General features: G+C 37.6%; 1 protein-coding gene across 1 annotated transcript in view; it reads left to right on the plus strand.

Moving 5' to 3' along the window:
• Positions 1 to 18,538, plus strand: part of Lrp1b (LDL receptor related protein 1B) — a 2,073,786-nt gene that overhangs the window by 1,863,990 nt on the left and 191,258 nt on the right. The window contains exons 63-65 of the mRNA XM_055599725.1: positions 1,129 to 1,245; positions 1,359 to 1,478; positions 2,811 to 2,930. Coding sequence (XP_055455700.1) covers positions 1,129 to 1,245; positions 1,359 to 1,478; positions 2,811 to 2,930 — 357 coding nt within the window. The remainder of the gene's footprint in view (positions 1 to 1,128; positions 1,246 to 1,358; positions 1,479 to 2,810; positions 2,931 to 18,538) is intronic.

Genomic DNA, 18,538 nt, shown 5'->3' on the forward strand with positions numbered 1-18,538 from the left:
TGTCTGTCTCTGGAAAATTGTACCTCTTGGGCTGAATTAGTAATATCAACAACCCTGAGCTTTCCCACATTTAAATGATCATAGTGATGGTCATGTGAGAAGCTATAATTTTTACTTATAAAAATCTACATTGATAGGTCTATCCTAGCTCCTAACACACAATAGATCTCAGTAGGTCTTCTGTATTAGTTACTATTTCTTCTATATAACCAAAGCCTATTTCAAAATACTGCTACCATTTATTAATTGTTTCTTATTATAAGTATAGTATGTAAAATATTTACTATATCAAAACACTGTATTGGTGAATATTAAATCAAAGCATGCTATAAATATGATGAGCACAGGAGGTATTCAGTTAGCACTGAGGAATGTGTGCTGAGGCCACAGTACATTATAGGCAGCAAAGCAGAAAGGAGAAATAATTATTTATATAAAGAATTGGAACTAGAGTAAACACTCTTTACTCCTGTAAGTGTAGCAGCTGACATGCACTGAGGTGAAGTCATCATAATCCCCTAGTGTATGTGAGTGCATGTGTGTCTATGTGTTCCTGTGTGCGTTTGTACATGTGTGTATGCATGTATGTGTATGCTTGAATGCTGTGTAAAGATATGTGCATGTGTAGGTCAGAGGCCAAGGTTCACTTTCCTCCCAGATGAGACAGGGACTCTTAAACTGGAACTCTGTGAATAGGTGAGGCTGACTGGGTAGCATTTGTCAGGAATAACCTATCCAGAACTGGGTCTGTAAATGTAGGTCCCATGTGCTTCTGTTAACATGGGCTCTGGGATTTGAACCCAGGTCCTCAAGCTTGGTCAGCATTTTTGTGATACTACTTCCAAACTCAAAGGTTATTATTATTTTTTTTAATTCTAGTTTTCATATTGACATTTTGTTAGTTCCTTCTCTGTTATGGGAATTTATGAGGGCAAGCCAAGCGGGGAGGCCATCTAGCTTGTACATTACTTCGATGTTCACCAGGCTCTAAGAGGTCCCTAGATTAGATGCTTTCCCTTTATTCTCAGGACACAGTCAATGTAAAGTACCACAACAATGTCAGAAAGTCTGTTTAAGAATCAGGAACTTAGTTTGTCATCAACAATGCCTGTATGCTTTCTCTCCCAGCTGAATTTAAGTGTCAGCCAGGTCGATTTCAGTGTGGGACAGGACTCTGTGCCCTCCCTGCTTTCATCTGTGATGGAGAGAATGACTGTGGAGACAACTCAGATGAACTGAACTGTGGTAGGTGACTGGAGTCCTGACACATATGTCTAAGTCTTGATTGCTTATTACTGCACTGACTTAAATACAGACTTTGGTCTCAGGTCAGATACTTTTGTTCTCTTTGTTTTTAGACACACACATCTGCTTGCCAGGTCAGTTCAAGTGTACCATGAACAGGAAATGTATCCCAATAAACCTCAGATGTAATGGACAAGATGATTGTGGCGACGAGGAAGATGAAAGGGACTGTCGTAAGTCATTCAAAATGTCCTGTCTGATTGGACTTCTAACTCCTAACTGAAACAAGAACAAAAATTAATCTTCATAAAGCCATGCAGTATAGAGAAATGAGAAAAACTGTGGGCAAGAATGATGTCATCCACTGTGCATTATTTAAGAACTTCCAAACAAAACAGAGAGAAAAATAAAAATACGGCTAAATCATTATTTTAAGAGCTACCTGGAGACTATGGCGGATGTTCTCATGCTCACCCATGCCACTATAAAGCAAAGCAGAAAACCGACATAGCAGTTGATAACAGGATACTTTTCTATAAATCGACTTTCCCCACATATTAAGTGTAGGTACTTTATGTCTATGGATTAATTAGTTATGGTAAATCAGCTCTGTTTTAATTAGCAAAATTCCTTCCATAACACACCTGTTGAAATTATGCAATGTAAAGACAAAATTAGTTATGTGATACTTCACGCAGTAATCCTTAAAGTCTATTTAAAACAGTTTAATGGTAAATTACTTTTGTTCTTGTCACATTATACACCCATCTCAATCCAAAACTCAAATATATATAAAAGAAGGCAAACCACTCTATTATACATGCTGGAATACACACGCACACACGCACACACACACACTGGACCTGGAGAATAGAGTACCTGTCAAATTTCAGTGAAATATTTCAACAAAGCTGCAGTGAACATTTCTGTCCTACTGAAGTTTTATTTTGTCCTCTAAAAGTTTTATCAGTAAATATTGTCCAGTCACCCAGCAGTTTGATTAAGATTCCATGTTCTGAATAGAGTTAGGACAGCTGCCCAGTCTCACAACGGGTCCAGAAAAGCTGCCAGGATAGTAATGCAGTTTGTAGTCTGAGTGAAGCTTTTACTACTACCTTTAAAGCTCCATACAAACCCTGAAGAATTTTATTAAATTCTATGCTTTTTTAATTTCCTCATTCATTTGATGTCTTCTGAGTTAACTCATTTTGGGCTAATAAACTAAATAAGAATGAACTCTAAAATATATTTGAAAAATGAATTAAGGGAGACTGAATTCTCCATCTTAAAAAGTAGTTTTCAAATATATAACCTGTAGGTCTTTTGAAAACTCTGATTTTATTCATATATCATCACAAAAGCATGTTTCCTTTCTATTTCCAGTAGGGGAGGGGATTGGGTTTGCATTAAAGGAAAGCATAAGTTAAGTTTCCTCTGCTTAGGACCTGATTAATAAGAAGAAGTGTCTTCATTGAACTGGCTCAAGCATTTGTCCAACCGCTTTTTATAAATAAAATATCCATTCATGCTGAATATTATACATTAATAGGTATTTTCTTCTTAAGCTGAAAACAGCTGCTCTCCTGACTATTTCCAATGTAAGACTACAAAGCACTGCATCTCCAAGCTGTGGGTTTGTGATGAGGACCCAGACTGTGCAGATGCCTCTGATGAGGCCAACTGTGGTGAGTGCTTCGTAGCTACAGAGGCCAGCTCTGTCTGTGCATTGGTGCCGTAGTCTGAACTAAATATGGAGGAAAATACTGAACACAGCTCAGAAGCGAGGTTACATGCACAAGTTTTGCTTCTATGTTCTGAGAGTCATAACAAACTCTGATGATCTGTTTATGGAAAACATAGGCTGAGACTGAAGGAAATGCGGTGGATGGGATGTTTCACAAGAGGACAGGGTAAAATAAAAGAAAATGCAGTTGATGTGCTGTTTATAGAAAACACGGAATAAGATGGAAGAGAATGCAAAGGATGAGCCATTTATACAAACCATGGGCTAAATCAAAACATAATGAAATAATAGGAAAATTAATAAAATACTCATTCCAGTTAATATATGACAATGATTATGACAATTATTTGTTTTGAAATGTTAATACTTACAATTATGTTTTTTAAAAATTCAGAATGGACATAGTCATTGGTTATTGCATGGTACCCTATTTTGAAAGTTTCAAGTTCAAGATGGAGTAAAGTGCAGCTACTAAGTCCAACTTCTTGTATCAACAGTTATTAAATACCAATTTTATCCATTTTATAGGCAAATACATCAACTAGGCATTCATAAAAGAGAAAGCATTTAAAATAGTAAATGGTTAGAAGAGATGAATTTTGTGCAAACTCAATATGGGCCTTCTATGCTATTCAGAATTTCATTAATGTACTTACAAAATTTTTTTATTGGGAAAATGATTAAAAGAATAAGGTTTTGAAATTCCATTTAAAATAAAGAGCAAAATTAAAGATCTTAAGTCATTTTGTAATAAAATTCCATAAAAATGTCTTCAAAGCCCTCAACTATTATAGCCAATCGTAGTGTCATGTAATTGTCAGTTACCACTTCGTGCCCCCAGTTAATCATAAAGGCTCCCCCTGTTACTCCTCATAAATGCCCCCATTATTATGGGCTTTGGTAAGCAAGTTAATTTCACTGGCTGGTTAGCTATGTTGTCTACTGCAAGGTTTTCAATCAAGGAAAATGTGATGTGGTATTAAATTTAAATAAGTTGCTGTCTAGAGAGTTATTTTTATAGCATAAACCTAATACTTTAACATGATATTATTTAGATAATATAATTCAACAATACATACTTTTTTGCTTAAATAATTATGAAAAATAAATGTGCCAGCTCTACACACCAACAAGGCTTGATCTTCCTACGGTAGGTTTTTATTCTCTTTAGTGTGTTTATTTCATCAAGGAATTGAGCCTAATCAACCCCAAATATAGAATGGATTGGTATGTGCTTTGATTTTTTTTTTTTTTCTTCAGTCCGTGATCAGGAAATGTGGGTGAAGTTGTCTGTGCTTTAGGAAGGTAGGAAATCAGTAGGTCTCAAGTTAGAGCAAATACATAGGGAACAAAGAACTATTTCAAACGTGTATATTCAGACTTGCTATTTGTGGATAGCAAGTTGTGAACTAGGGACTGGCGAGATAACACAGCGGGCAGAGGTGCTTCCATACAATCCTGATGACCACAGAGCAATACCTCATTCTCACAGTGGTGCAGAGGTCGATGACTTCCCTGAGAGAGTAGTCCTTTGGCCTCCACATGAGCTGTGGCTCATGAAATAAATACATAGATAAAAACATAACAAAATAAATAAAAATTCCCAAACCACATCATATCTCATGTTATTTTGAGACTTACTATTACCTACTATTTCAGTATATAAATATGTCTTAGCAAGTCATTAATTCATTTTCACACTGAAGGTTACTTCTATATATTATAATTATTAAAAGTTTGTTAGCAAATTAAGCACAAAACATTTCAGAACCCTGTGCTGTAATGACTTTGCATAGGTGTTCATTAGGTTTGACAACACCCACGAGGAGGACTGAGTTCACTCTGAAGTCGGATACAGGTTGAACTGTGCTTCTTCTTTAGAGCCTGGAATGCAGCTAGGGAGATGGACACTCAGCTCCAGCACAGATGGACTGGAGAGTAAATTATTAATTATTCTTACTGTCATTTGAAAGATGAGCCTTCAGAATGATATTTGCATTTCCTAAACATCTTCTTGTTGTGAAAGACTGTGCCTCAACATTACTTATGGGGTTAGCCAAATAAAAGTAGAGAGCAGATCTCACCTGTGGCCTGTACCATCTTCCCCTGAGAATCCTTTTGTTCACATACTTTCCTGTCTAAATGTTAAGGCAGGCACAGCCCAGCATTGTCTTCCTTTGATAGAGGTGTGGGTTTTTGCTGTATGTTAAAAAGCAGGAGAAATATAAAGGGAAAGTGTTCACTGAAACTTGTGTAATTTTACTGTGCTTCAAAACTATATTTTTGACTAACAACATTTTGATTATATTAACCATATATCTTATATGATCCTGGGTTTCCTCAATCAGAATGATTTATTTCCAGTTCCATCCATATACCTGTAAATATCATTTTTATAAACAGCAGAAATTATACCATTATGTAAAGAAACCAGAGTTTCATTATTCATTCATCAGTAGAAGAGTATTTAAGGTGTTTTTATCTCTATTTCCTGACTATTGTTAATAGAATATCAGTGAGCATGGATGAGCAGGTATCTCTATAAAAGTATATAGGTTCCTTTGGAAATATGCCCCCAAATTATGTAATAGTTACTATTTTGTTGCTATGATAAGACACCAAGATCAAATGTAACTTTTGAAATTTTATGTTGTCTCACCTCTTCTAGAGGGATAAGAGTCCACCAGTCCACCATGACAGGTAGGCATGACAGAAAAGGTAGACATGACAGCAGAGTAAGGTATCTGATAGTTCACAAGCAGGTCAAAGAGAGATAAACCTGGAAGTGGGAGAAGGCTAAGGAATGTCAAGACCCATTCATGATGTAATTCATTCCCACATAGCCACACATCCTAAAATTATACGGATAACATAACCAAATGGGAACCAAGCGCTCAAACACATGAGCCCATAGGAGATGTCTTATTCCAGCAACTACATGGTACCTGTATTCCCCAAAGACTCACAGTAATACAAAATTAATTTAATCTAACATTAAAATGCCTAACAACCTTTCTCATTTTCAGCACTGTTTAAGCACCCATGTTTCTTTAGAGACTCAAGTCAGCTTCCTAATGTGATCCTCTGTAAGTTCAAAAGCAAATTGCATACTTCTAACATGCAGTGCCACAAACTTTGTATTTATTTCCAAACGGAAAGAATGAGGTAGAAGTTAGGAAATTCTGGACCAAAGCAAGACTGAAAACCGTTAGGGTAAGTGCCAAATCCTATAGCTCCATTTCTAGTATCAAAGGGATAGAGGGCCCAGTCCCGCAAGCTTTGCTGACTACATCGTGTCTCTCTTTTGGGTTGTTTATACTTCCTGTATGGAGCTCTCCTTGGCAAATGTCTAATGGCTTCAGCACTTCCAGCGTCTTGGTGTCTTTTACATCACCAGGCTTCACTGCTTCAATAATTCTGGCCTCAACAGCTTTCTGAAACTATGGATGAAGGACCCTAGACTTACTCTTTCAGTTGTAATGCCACTAAATTTAATATTATAAGGATGATGTTGTCAGTTCTGGTTATCAGTTCTGATGAATACTCAGAACCTTGAATCATATTTGCAGAAGGTATAGTATTTAGTTGCTTTTCCAGAGCTGACAACTCCACAGCTGTTGTTAAAAAATTAGAAGCTTAGCTCTATAGGATCGTTCCTTGAAGGTACCATTCGCTTAATTTCAGTGCAGAGTGGGTAGCCCCTCCTTAATGGCAATAACCGGTTTAACAACTACAACTGCTCTGTTTCCACAAGCCTTGGCTGAAACATTAACTTTCTTGGTGTTATTTTCCTCTCCAAACTGAGATATTCTGGATTTCCTTCTGCCCCACCTGTTATTTTTTGTATTGTAGACTTGTCTAAAAGAAATTATTTGAAACTGTGGCACAGACTCAATATTATATTGCCGTGATACTTCCTCTTCCAAAGAAATTAGTCTATTTGTTTCAAATTACCCACAGGTAAGTTCTCAGGAAATAGTAAAAAAGCAGATTCCATGCCAAAATATTACAGGAATGGCTTCTACTAGAGTGCTTCATTTAGGTTTGCTTCCAGAAGTCAACAACTTTTCTAGAAAAGTTTGCTTCCAGAAAGTTAACAACTTTCAAACCCCTCCAAAATCCAAGGTGTTCAGGTTTATCACAAAACACCCTACTTCTCATTCCAACTTCTGTACTTGTTACTTTTCTGTTGGTGTGATAAAACACAATACACAGAAGCAATTTATGAGAGGGTTTATTTGGACATACCTCTTCCAGGAAGGTAAGGCACCCTCCAAGAAGAAACGTATGAAAACAAGCTGTAGTTATGAGAGTGGGATAAGAAAGCTCAAGGATTGATCATATATCAACCACAAGCAAGTAGCAGAGATATCAATCTGGGCATGGGAAAAAGATCAACTCTTTCCCCCAGCAAAATAATTTTCTAGCAAGACTATACCACTTTCATCTCCCTAAGCAGAACCACAAAACAGGACTGAGTTCTTGAATACATGAGCCTATAGAGGGCATTTCTCAGTCAAACCAGCACTGGTGTATAACTGGATCATATGATATATCTACTTTTAGCATTTTGAAGTGCCACACTGATTTTCAAAGTGGCACACGAGTTTTTTTCCCTATAACCATGCTAACATTGTTCATAATTTTTTCATATTTATTTATTTTATTTACTTTACATCCTTGTAGGTCGTTCCTTCCTCCCCTCTCAGTTCCACCTTCTCTCCCTCTCCTCTTCCCCCTACCCCTTTTCTCAGAAAAGGTACCCCCCTTTCCCATCCACCCCAGCTCATCAAGTTGTATCAGGACTGAGTATGTCCTCTTCCCCTGTGGCCTGTCAAGGCAGTCCCAACAGGGGAAAGTCATTTAAAAGCTAGCAACTGTCCCATGCAGTCTCCACTTCTCTTACTAGAGGACCCAGCTGAAGCCTCAGCTGCCCATTTGCTATATCTTGGTAGGGGCCTAGGTCCAGTTCATTCATAGTCCTCAGTTGATGCTTCAGTCTCTGCAAACTACTCTGGGCCCTGGTTAATTGGCTCTGTTGTTTTTCTTAAGGAGCATCTGTCACTTCAGGGTCCTTTCTTTTCCCTCCCACTATTTCCCAAGACCAATGTTTGGCTGTGAGTCTCAGCATCTGTTTGGAGGCATTGATGGGTAGAGCCCCTCAGAGGACAACTATGACAGGCTCTTTTTACTTTAATTAAATTTTTATTTTTTACATTAATTACATTTTATTAGCTTTTTATCCCAGCTGCAGTCCCCTCTTCATCCCCTCCCAATCCCATCCTCCCTCCCTTATTTCCTCCTATGCCCTTCTCCAAGTCCACTGATAGGAGAGGTCCTCCTCCCCTTCTATCTGATCCTAGCCTATCAAGTCTCATCAGGGCTGGCTACAATGTCCTCTTCTGTGGCCAGGCAAGGCTGCTCCTCCCTCCGTGTGTGTGTGTGTGTGTGTGTGTGTGTGTGTGTGTGTGTGTGTGGTGTCTGACAGGCTTTTGTGTACAAGCTTAGCAGAGTAACATTCATGGTGTCAGAGGTTGGCACTCTACAATAGGGTCTTTAGTTGGGCCAGGAATTGGGTGGGCATTCCCTCAATCTCTGCTCTATCTTTATCTTTATTTTTTTTTAATCAGAAAAATTTCACTTCCATGACATCTGATTTACTAATTGTTGGTCTCAATGTATGTATTATTGGTCTGTTTCAGAAAGACCTTTTTCTATGGCAATTATTTCAAGTTTACTTCCTACTTCCTCTATATTAGACCTAGTATCTATCAAATCTTATGTTAAGACTCTTGAGAAATTTGGTTTTGAGTTTTGTGCATGGTAAGAGATAATTGTCTAGTTCCATTCTTCTACATGTAGCTGTCTGGTTTGACCAGACCAGTTTGGTGATGATGTTGTTTATTTCCTCAATATGTTTTTTTTTTTTTTTTGCTTTATTGTCATAAATTGAGTGGCTATAAAAATGTTGGCAATATGGACATCTTCAGTTCCATTGCACTAAACAATGAGTCTGTTTTCAAGTTATTACCATGCTGATTTGTTAATATAACACTATAGTAACTTGAAATCTGGGGTGGTAATAGATATGGTATTTTTTTCCTATTGTTCAAGGTGATTTGGGCTAAATTTGGTCTTTTGGATTTCCATGTGAAATAAGACTATTTTGTCAATTTCTGCGAATAATAGTTTTGAAATTTTGATGAAGATTGCAATCAATTTACAGATGATTTTGATAGGAGCGCTATTTTTACTATATTAAGCTAGCCAATAAATGAGTGTGGGATATTTCTTTTTTCATATGTTGGCATTTGCTTCTTCAAATTATTTAGTTTTAATTATCTTTAAATTTTAATGGTATAAACCTGTCACTTAACTGGTTAGGTTTTCAAGCCCACACATACACACACACAGAAACACACATCATTATTATGAATGGAATTGTTTCCCTGATTTCTTTCTTGGTATATTTTTTTGGAATTCAACTGATTTTTTTTTCTCTGTTTAATTACGTAAACTGCTACATTGCTGAATACATGTTTATCATGTGTAGTTTGGTGTAGTCTTAAGAGTATTTTGTGTTTATAATCATATATTCTGTGAATAATGATACCTTGACTCCATTTAGTATTTGTATTTTTTTGTCTCCACTTATGCTATTGCTGTAGCTAAGATTCTAAGCATTATATTGAACAGGCATGAAGAGAGTATCATTAACAGTGTCAAGGGTTGGCCCTCTCCCATTAAAGGTATTTTCTTCATCTTGTGATATAATCATGTGGTTTCTGTCCTTGAGTCTACTTACATGCTGGCTTCCATTTATTGATTTATTCATGTTGAACTATTTCTGTATCGCTGGGGTGAGGCACACTTGTTAATTTTAATTAATGTGCTTAATGTGTTCTTGAACTGCAATTGCAAATATTTTATTGAAAATGTTTGTTTCCATGTTTATCACAGATATTGGCTAGTTTTTGTATCAGGTTAATAATGTCATCATACAAAGAATTTAGAAATGTTAATTCATTTTTTATTTGGGAATAGTTTGGAAAGTATTAGTTATTAGAATAGTACTATCAAATATTTCTAATTTAAATTTATTTTTTTATAATTTATTCACTTTACATCCCAATTGGAGCCTGCTCCCTTCTCTCCTCCTGGTCCCACTCTTCCCCCTCTTTCTCCCCTATTCCTCTCCCCTATTTCTCAGAAAGGGGAGCTCTCCTTCCCTTACATCTGATCCAAGCCTATTAAGTCTCATTAAGACTGTCTGCATCTTCTTCCTCTGTGCCCTAGCAAGGCCCCCAGTGGGGGCAGATAATCATAGAGCGGGCAACAGAATCCATGTCAGAGACAGCCCCTGCTCCTTACTAGGTGATCCACATGGAGACTGAACTACCTATTAGTTACATATGAGCAGGAGATCTAGGACCTCTTCATGCATGGTCCCTGGCTGGTGCATCAGTCTCTGCAGGCCTCCATGGGCCCAGATTTGTTGGCTCTGTTTGGCTTCTTATGGAGCTCCTGTCTGCTCTGGGTTCTTCTATTCCTATACTCTTTCTTAGAACTCCCTGAACTCTGCCCAAAGTTTGGCTATGAGTTTTAACAGCGCTTCTATCCCCTGCTGGATGGATGACATTTATGGTAGGCTTCTATCCTGTTCCCTCTCTTCAGCTACTTCCAGTATCTATTCTATTTGCCCTTCTGAATGAGAATTAAGCTTCTTTAGGGTTGGGGATTGTAATATGGTTATCCTGTATAATATGGCTAAATATATTCCATGCGTGTCTTTCTGATTCTGGGTTATTTTATCTCGTTTTTAAAGTCTGATGGAATCCTTTGTTGACTCCAGCTACCCCCGGCACTTTTCAGTTGGGCGATTTTTCGATGCTATTTCTATTTCATTGAATGTTATGGGTATATTTAAATGTATTTATTTCATCTTTATTTATCATGGTTACATATATATGTGTATATATGTATGTATATATTAGTAGATAGATAGATTAGATAGATAGATAGATAGATAGATAGATAGATAGATAGATAGCTTGTAATATTCTTTCTATGCTTTTACTTAAGGTAGTGCATTTGTCAGGGTTCTCTAAAGGACCACAACTGATAGAACTGATATTAAAGGGGATTTTTTTTTTAGACTTACAGGATATAGTCCAGCTATTTAAACAATGACTGCTACATAAAAATAAGGCTGTATATCTTCTTAGCTCTGATCTGGTACAAGAGTTTGTGAGGATTCTTGGAAAGCTGCTAGTTTTCTATCAATCATGGAGTTCTGAAGAACTGATTTAATACTGGCCACAGTGACAAACTTGCCAGTAATAGTCAAAACAAGCAGTCAAAAGGCAAAGCTATCTTTCAAATCATGCCATGTGGTCTATGACTAGAAGATTAAATATACATCATCCTACCTTGAGTAATCAAATTAAGAAAACTTCTTACTGGCTTGCCAAGCAACTCTGTGTTTTGTGGAAAACAGCTGTTTTCCAGTTGGCAACCAAGATTAGCCATTGCAAGTGGTGTCTACCCATTGAAGTGATGTATGTTTCTTGGAAGCACCAAAGGTTGAATCATACCTTCTCTATATTCATATGTAGGTTTTTATCTGAATTATTTTATATCTGAATTAATAACATTAATGTTCAGTTATTGAAAGGTATTATATAGTTTTTTTCATTTTGTTTTTGTGGTGTGTTCTATTTTTTAAATCTATCTATCTATCTATCTATCTATCTATCTATCTATCTGTCTATCTAATGTATCTATCCCTTACAATTTATTCACTTTATATCCCTACTGTAGCCCTCTCCCTCCTTTCCTCCTAGCCTCACCCATCCTCCCTCTTCTCCCACTATGTGTTTTTCCCTAGTCTCCTGATATAGGAAGAGCTCCTCCCTTTCCATCTGACCCTAGCCTATCTGACCTCATCATGGATGGCTGCATAATCTTTCTCTGTAGCCTCCCCCAGGGGATGTTGATCAAGGAGCCACCACTGAGTTTATGTCAGAGACAGGCCCTGCCCACCTTACTAAGGAACCCACTTGGAAACTGAGCAGTTGGCTTCTTCTGAGCAGGGGGTCTAGGTCCTCTCCATGCATAGTGCTTGGTTGGAGAATTGGTTTCTGCAGGCCCCCTGGGCCCAGTGGTTTTTTTTTTTTTTTTTTGTTCTATTGGTCTCCTTGTGGAGTTCCTATCCCCTCCAGGTCTTTCTATCTCCCTCTCCTTCCATAGGGTTTCCAGCACTCTGCCCAAAGTCGACTATGATTTTCAGTATCTCCTTCAAAACCCTGGTGGGTAGAGTCTTTCAGAGGTCCCCTGTGGAAGGCTCCTGTCCTGTTCCTTGTCTTCTACTTTCGATATTTATTCTGCTCCTTACTGAATCCTCGAGGTTTTAGCCTCTGCCCTAGGGTCCTCCTTGTTGTTTAGCTTCTTTAGGACTATAGATTTTAATATGTTTATCCTATATTATATGGCTAATATCTACTTATAAGTGACTATATACCATATGTGTCTTTCTGCTTCTGGGTTACCTCACTTAGGATGATCTTTTTTAGTTTCCTGAAAATTTCTAGTTTGCCTGCAAATTCCTTGATTTCCTTGTTTTTAATTGCTGAGAAGTATTTCATTGTGTGAATATATCACACTTTCTGTATCCATTCTTCCATTGTTGAGGGATATCTGGGGTTGTTTCCAGATTCTAGCTATTACAAATAAAGCTGCTATGAACATAGTTGAGCAAATGTCCTTATGAAATAGTAGAGCATCTTTTGGGTATATGCCTAGAAGTGGTAAAGCTGGATATTTGGTAGCTCTATTCCTAATTGTCTGAGAAAGCATCAGATTGATTTCCAAAGTGGTTGTACCAGTTTACATTCCCATCAGCAATGGAGGAGGGTTCCCCTTTCTCCACAACCTCTCAACCTCCCCTTGGTCTCCTGTAGTTGTCTTATTGCTTTAGCTAGGACTTCAAGAACTATGTTGAAGAGATAAGGAGAGAATGGGCAGCCTTGCCTTGTTCCTGAGTTCAGTGGGATTGATTTAAGTTTCTCTCTATGTAGTTTGATGTTGGCTATAGGCTTGCCGTATATTGCTTTTACTATGTTTAGGTATGTACCTTGTATGCCTGATCTCTCCAAAACTTTAAACATGAATGGGTGTTGAATTTTGTCAAATGCTTTTTCAGCATAAAAGGAGATGATCATGTGGGTATTTTTTTCTTTCAGTTTGATTTGTGGTGGATCACATTGATGTATATTGTTATTATGAACCACCCCTGCGTGCCTGGGATGAAGCCTACTTGGTCATGGTGGATCATATCTTAAATGTGTTCTTGGATTCAGTTTGTGAGTTAGATTTTATTGAGTATTTTTGTGTCAATGTTCATAAGTGAGATTGGTCTTAAGTTCGCTTTCTTTGTTGGGTCTATGTGCAGTTTAGGTATCAAGGTTACTGTGGCCTCATAGAATGAATTTGGTAAAGTTCCTTCTGTTTCTATTTTGTGGAATAATTTGAAGATTATTGGTGTTAACTCTTCTTTGAAGGGTTGGTAGAATTCTGCTATGAAACTGTCAGGACCTGGGCTCTTTTTGGATGGAAGATTTTGATGACAGTTTCTATTTTCTTAGGGGATATAGGACTATTTAATTTATTTACCAGATCTTGATTAAGCTTTGGCAACTGAAACCTGTCAAAAAAAATTGTCCGTTTCATTTACATTTTCAAATTTTGTGGCATATAGGCTGTTGAAGTAGAAACTAATGATTCTTTCGATTTCCTCAGTGTCTGTTGTTATGCCACCCTTTTCTTTTTTTATTTTATTAATTACACTTTATTCATTTTGTATCCCCCATAAGCCCCTCCCTCCTCCCCTCCCGGTCCCACACCCGCCTTTCTGCATGCATGCCCCTCCCCAAGTCCACTGATAGGGGAGGTCCTCCTCTCCTTCTTTCTGATCTTAGTCTATCAGTTCTCATCAGAAGTTATGCCACCCTTTTCATTTCTGATTTTGTTGATTTGGGCAGTGTCCCTCTGCCTTTTAATTAGTTTGGCTAATGAGTTTCTCTATCTTTTTTATTTTTTCAAAGAACCAGCTGTGGTTTTGTTGATTCTTTGAATTGTTTTCTTTGCTTCTATTTTATTGAATTCCACTCTGAGTTTGATTATTTCCAGCTGTCTACTCCTCTTGGGTGTGTCTGCCTCTGAGTCTCATAGCCAAACTGTGGGCAGAGTGCAGGAAATCTTATGGAAGAAGAGGGAGATAGAATGATCTGAAGGAGAGTGAGTGGTTTGGGATCAGATGAATCTCAAGAGAAGAGAGAGAATGTGGTGAAGTAATGGTCCCTAGTGAGGAGGTATGTAGCTTTGGTTGTCCAAGTATATTTTAATCTTTTAAAAAGGGCTTCTGCACTGGAAAAAATGTGGTAAAAGAAATACAACATATTATATACTTCAAATCAATCATGTTATTGTTTCATAAATGTTATAGAGGTAGCCGAACAATTGTATTTGTGTACCAGAAAATTAGATATCTTGCATTGACTGTTGTAGCTGCTTTTTAATGTTCTCCATAAATGTTTGTTTGCTATATTGCTTTGGGAGTATATGTACTAGTCATGCTTTCTGTAGAAATGGAGGTATTGGGATTCATATAAACCAACTCTAATGTTGGTTGTTGGTCCAAGAATACAATCTTTTAGAACAATTGACTATTTGTTCGTTTGTGATCTTTGATATGTTCATAATCTCAAGATAGCTATAAACAGTATGCTCTAAAAACTCTTTTGACTAGCTGTCAAATATCAGTGGTGCAGAGGCCATTGCTAGTCACCAGAGGGCATTGCATGGTTTCAGTTCTGGTTGTCTAGGAAGCATTCTAGAGTAAAACATAACTTACTGAGTTAGAATAAAATTACAACTTACTAGCAAGAAATATAACTAAAAGTAAGTCATATTTTTTAAGAATCCAGTTTTGAATGTTTTATTACATTTTTTTTTTTACTTATTTGATAGTTTATTGACTAAAACACTAGGGAAATAGTTGTCTTTCCCAACCAATTAACTTCTTAAAATACATTTTATAATTATGGTAAAATACTCTTAATATTTCATGTATTGGCTATGAGTATGTAGCTCTGGGGGCTAAGCCTCATGCACAGTATTGTGCAAACATCATCCTCTTCCATCCTCAGAAACCAACCCTGAACCATTCAACATCCATTCCCTGTTTTCTTCTCCCCATAACAAGCTTCTGGGATAACTCACTCAGGATGATCTTTTCTAGATCCCACCATTTGCCTGAAAATTTCATGATTTCCTTGTTTTAATTGCTGAGTAGTATTCCATTGTGTAAATGTACCACAATTTGTGTATCCATTACTGGATACTAGCCCTCTGACAGATATAGGGTTGGTAAAGATCTTTTCATGGTCTGTCAGCTGTTGATTTGTTCTGTTGACAGAGTCCTTTTCTTTACAGAAGTTTTCAGTTTCATGACATCCCATTAATTGATTGTTGATCTTAAAGCCTGAGCTCTTGGTGTTCTGTTCAGGAAGTTGTCTCCTGAGCCAATGCCTTCAAGGCTCTCTCCCACTTTTTCTTCTAACAGATTTAGTGTGTCTGGTTTTATGTTGAGGTCTTTGATCCACTTGGACTTTACTTTTGTGCAGGGTGATAAAGTATGGCTCTTTTTGCATTTTTCTACATGTAGACATCTAGTAAGACCAGGTCCACTTGTGTAAGATGCTGTCTTTTTTCCATTGTATGGTTTTGTCTTCCTTGTAAAAATGATGTGTCCATAAGTGTGTGGGGTTTTTTTTTCTGAGTATTTGATTCTATTTCATTGATTCTCCCCTCTCCTTCTATGCAAGTACCTTGCTGTTTTTATTACTGTTGTTCCATAATACAACTTGAGATCACGGATATAGATATGTACAGAATTTTTTTTGTATAGCATTGTTTTAACTATTCTTTTTTTCCATATTAATTAAAAATGTGTTACAGTGCTAAACAGAGAGTTCTAACAGATGAATATCAAATAGTAGAGAAACATTTAAGGAAATGCTCAATGTCCTTAGTCACCAGGGAAATGCAAGTTAAAATGACTCTTAAAATCTATTTCACACCCATTAGCATGCCTAAGATCAAAAAGTCAAGTGACAACACATGCTAGAAAGGATGTGGAGATAAGGGGAAACCTCCTTCGTGGCTGATGAGAACATAAACTCGTACAACCACTTTGAAAATCAATCTGGCACTTTCTTGGAAAACTGGGATAGTGCTACCTCAAGACCCAGCTATACCACTCCTGGGCATATATCTGAAAGGTGCTCAACCATAAAAGGATATTTGCTCAACTATTTTCATATCACCTTTATTCATAATAGCTAGAATCTGGAAACAACCTAGATGTCCCTCAACCAAAGAATGGATAGAGAAATTGTGGTATATTTACACAATGGAATATTACTCAGCTATTAAAAATAAGGAAATCAGGAAATTTTTAGGCAAATGGATGAAACTAGAAAAGACCACCCTGGGTGAGGTAACCCAGAAGCAGAAAGACACACATGGCATATGGTCATTTATAAGTGGATATTAGCTGTATAATATAGGATAAACATACTAATATCTACAGACCTAAAGAAGCTAAACAACAAGGAGGACCCTAGGGAAGATGCTTAATTCTCTATTAGAAAGGAAAACAGGATAGACACCAGAAGGAGTAGAAGAGAGTGAGCAGGATGGCAGCCTACCTACCACAGATGTCCTTAAAAGATTCCACCCAGCAGGGGATTGAAGCAGATGCAGAGACTCAGCCAAACTTTGGGTAGAGTGCCAGAAACCTTATGGAAGAGGGAGATAAAAAGACCTGGGGGACAGGAGCCCACACAAGGAGACCAACAAAGCCAAAAAAGCTAGGTCCATTGGGGGTCTGCAGAAACTGATGCACCAACCAAAGACCATGCATAGAGAGGAACTAGAACACCTACTCAGATGTAGCCCATAGACAGCTTAGTCTCCAGGTGGGTTCCCTAGTAAGGGAAGAAAAGACAGTCTCTGACATGAACTTGGTTTCCTGCTCCTTGATCACTTCTCCCTGATGGAGCAACCTAGCCAGCCCACAGAGGAAGAGGATCCAGGCAGTCCTGATGGGACCTGATAGTCTAGGGTTAGACAGTAGGGGAGTACTTCCTCAATCAGTGGACTAGGCAAGCAGGGTAGGGGAAAAAGAGGGAGGGAGAGTGGGACTGGGAGGAGTTGAGGAAGGGGGCTACAACTTGGATGTAAAGTGAATAAATTATAAATAATAATAATAATAATAATGATAATAATAATAAATAAGAACTGAAAATTCTTAACTCTAACAGTCCAACCTTCATCATTGACTCCTATTTGTACTGTTTTCTTTTGATATTTCATAAATACAAGTAAGCTTACTTTTGTATATTAGCTCTTTTAAAAATTAATTTATTCACTTTATATTCCAATTGTAGCACCCTCCCTCATCCTTTGCTGGACCAACTCTCTCTCCTTCTCCCCCCATATCTCCCTCCCCTAGTCCACATAAAGGCAGAATACCTTGAATCATAATAAGGCAATCATAATTGTGACTTACAAAATTCAGAGGAGTGTATTAATAGCAATAATTAAGAGTTTTGAAAAGATATTATGTGCTCAGTATAAGGCAAGGTCTTTATGGCAATAATATGATTTATTTCTCATAAACATTTGTGTAAAATATCTCATTATAATTATTCCTGTTTTACAGGGAAAGATGTAATAATGCTCACAGAGTATCAATACTTTTCTCATTATCATACAGGTAGGAGGTAGGCAAGCAGATATTTGGATCTATGGGACTAGGCATTATTTACATTATCTTACCCAGTGATCATTACCACCCACAAACTCTTATGGTTTGCAAGAACATGAGACTGACAGGCTCAGAATAATATGTTGGAATGGATAAATGATGCTAGGAAGATAAGTCTTACTTAGTTAGGAACCTACTATTGTGCTATACACATTGGACAAGCCAGAGTAGGAGTAACAGAGTTTGGGAATATGCCATAACAATTTGAGAGTGCTACAAAACCAAGTTACTTACGCTAATTCTTATCACCATCATTTTTAATTTTTTCATTTGTATTTTTTACATTAATTACAGTTTATTCACTTTGTATCCCAGCTGTAGACCCCTCCCTCATTCCCTCTCAACCCCACCTTCACTCTATCGTCTCCTCCCATGCCCCTCTCCAAGTCCACTGATAGGGGAGGTCCACCTCCCCTTCCATCTGACCCTAGCTTATCAGGTCTCATCAGGACTGGCTGCAATATCCTCCTCTGTGGCCTGGCAAGCTGCTCCTCTCTCAGGGGAGATGGTCAAAGAGCCAGCTACTGAGTTCATTTCAGAGACAGTCCCTCTTCCCCTTACTAGGGAACCCACTTTAGGGAACCCACTTGGATACTGAACTGCCATGGGCTATAGCTGAGTAGGGGTTCTAGGTTATATCCATGAATGGACCTTGGTTA

This window comes from Psammomys obesus, unplaced genomic scaffold (genome assembly GCF_907164565.1).
Source record: "Psammomys obesus unplaced genomic scaffold, mPsaObe1.curated_primary_1811, whole genome shotgun sequence".
In the NCBI taxonomy this organism is placed as follows: domain Eukaryota; kingdom Metazoa; phylum Chordata; class Mammalia; order Rodentia; family Muridae; genus Psammomys; species Psammomys obesus.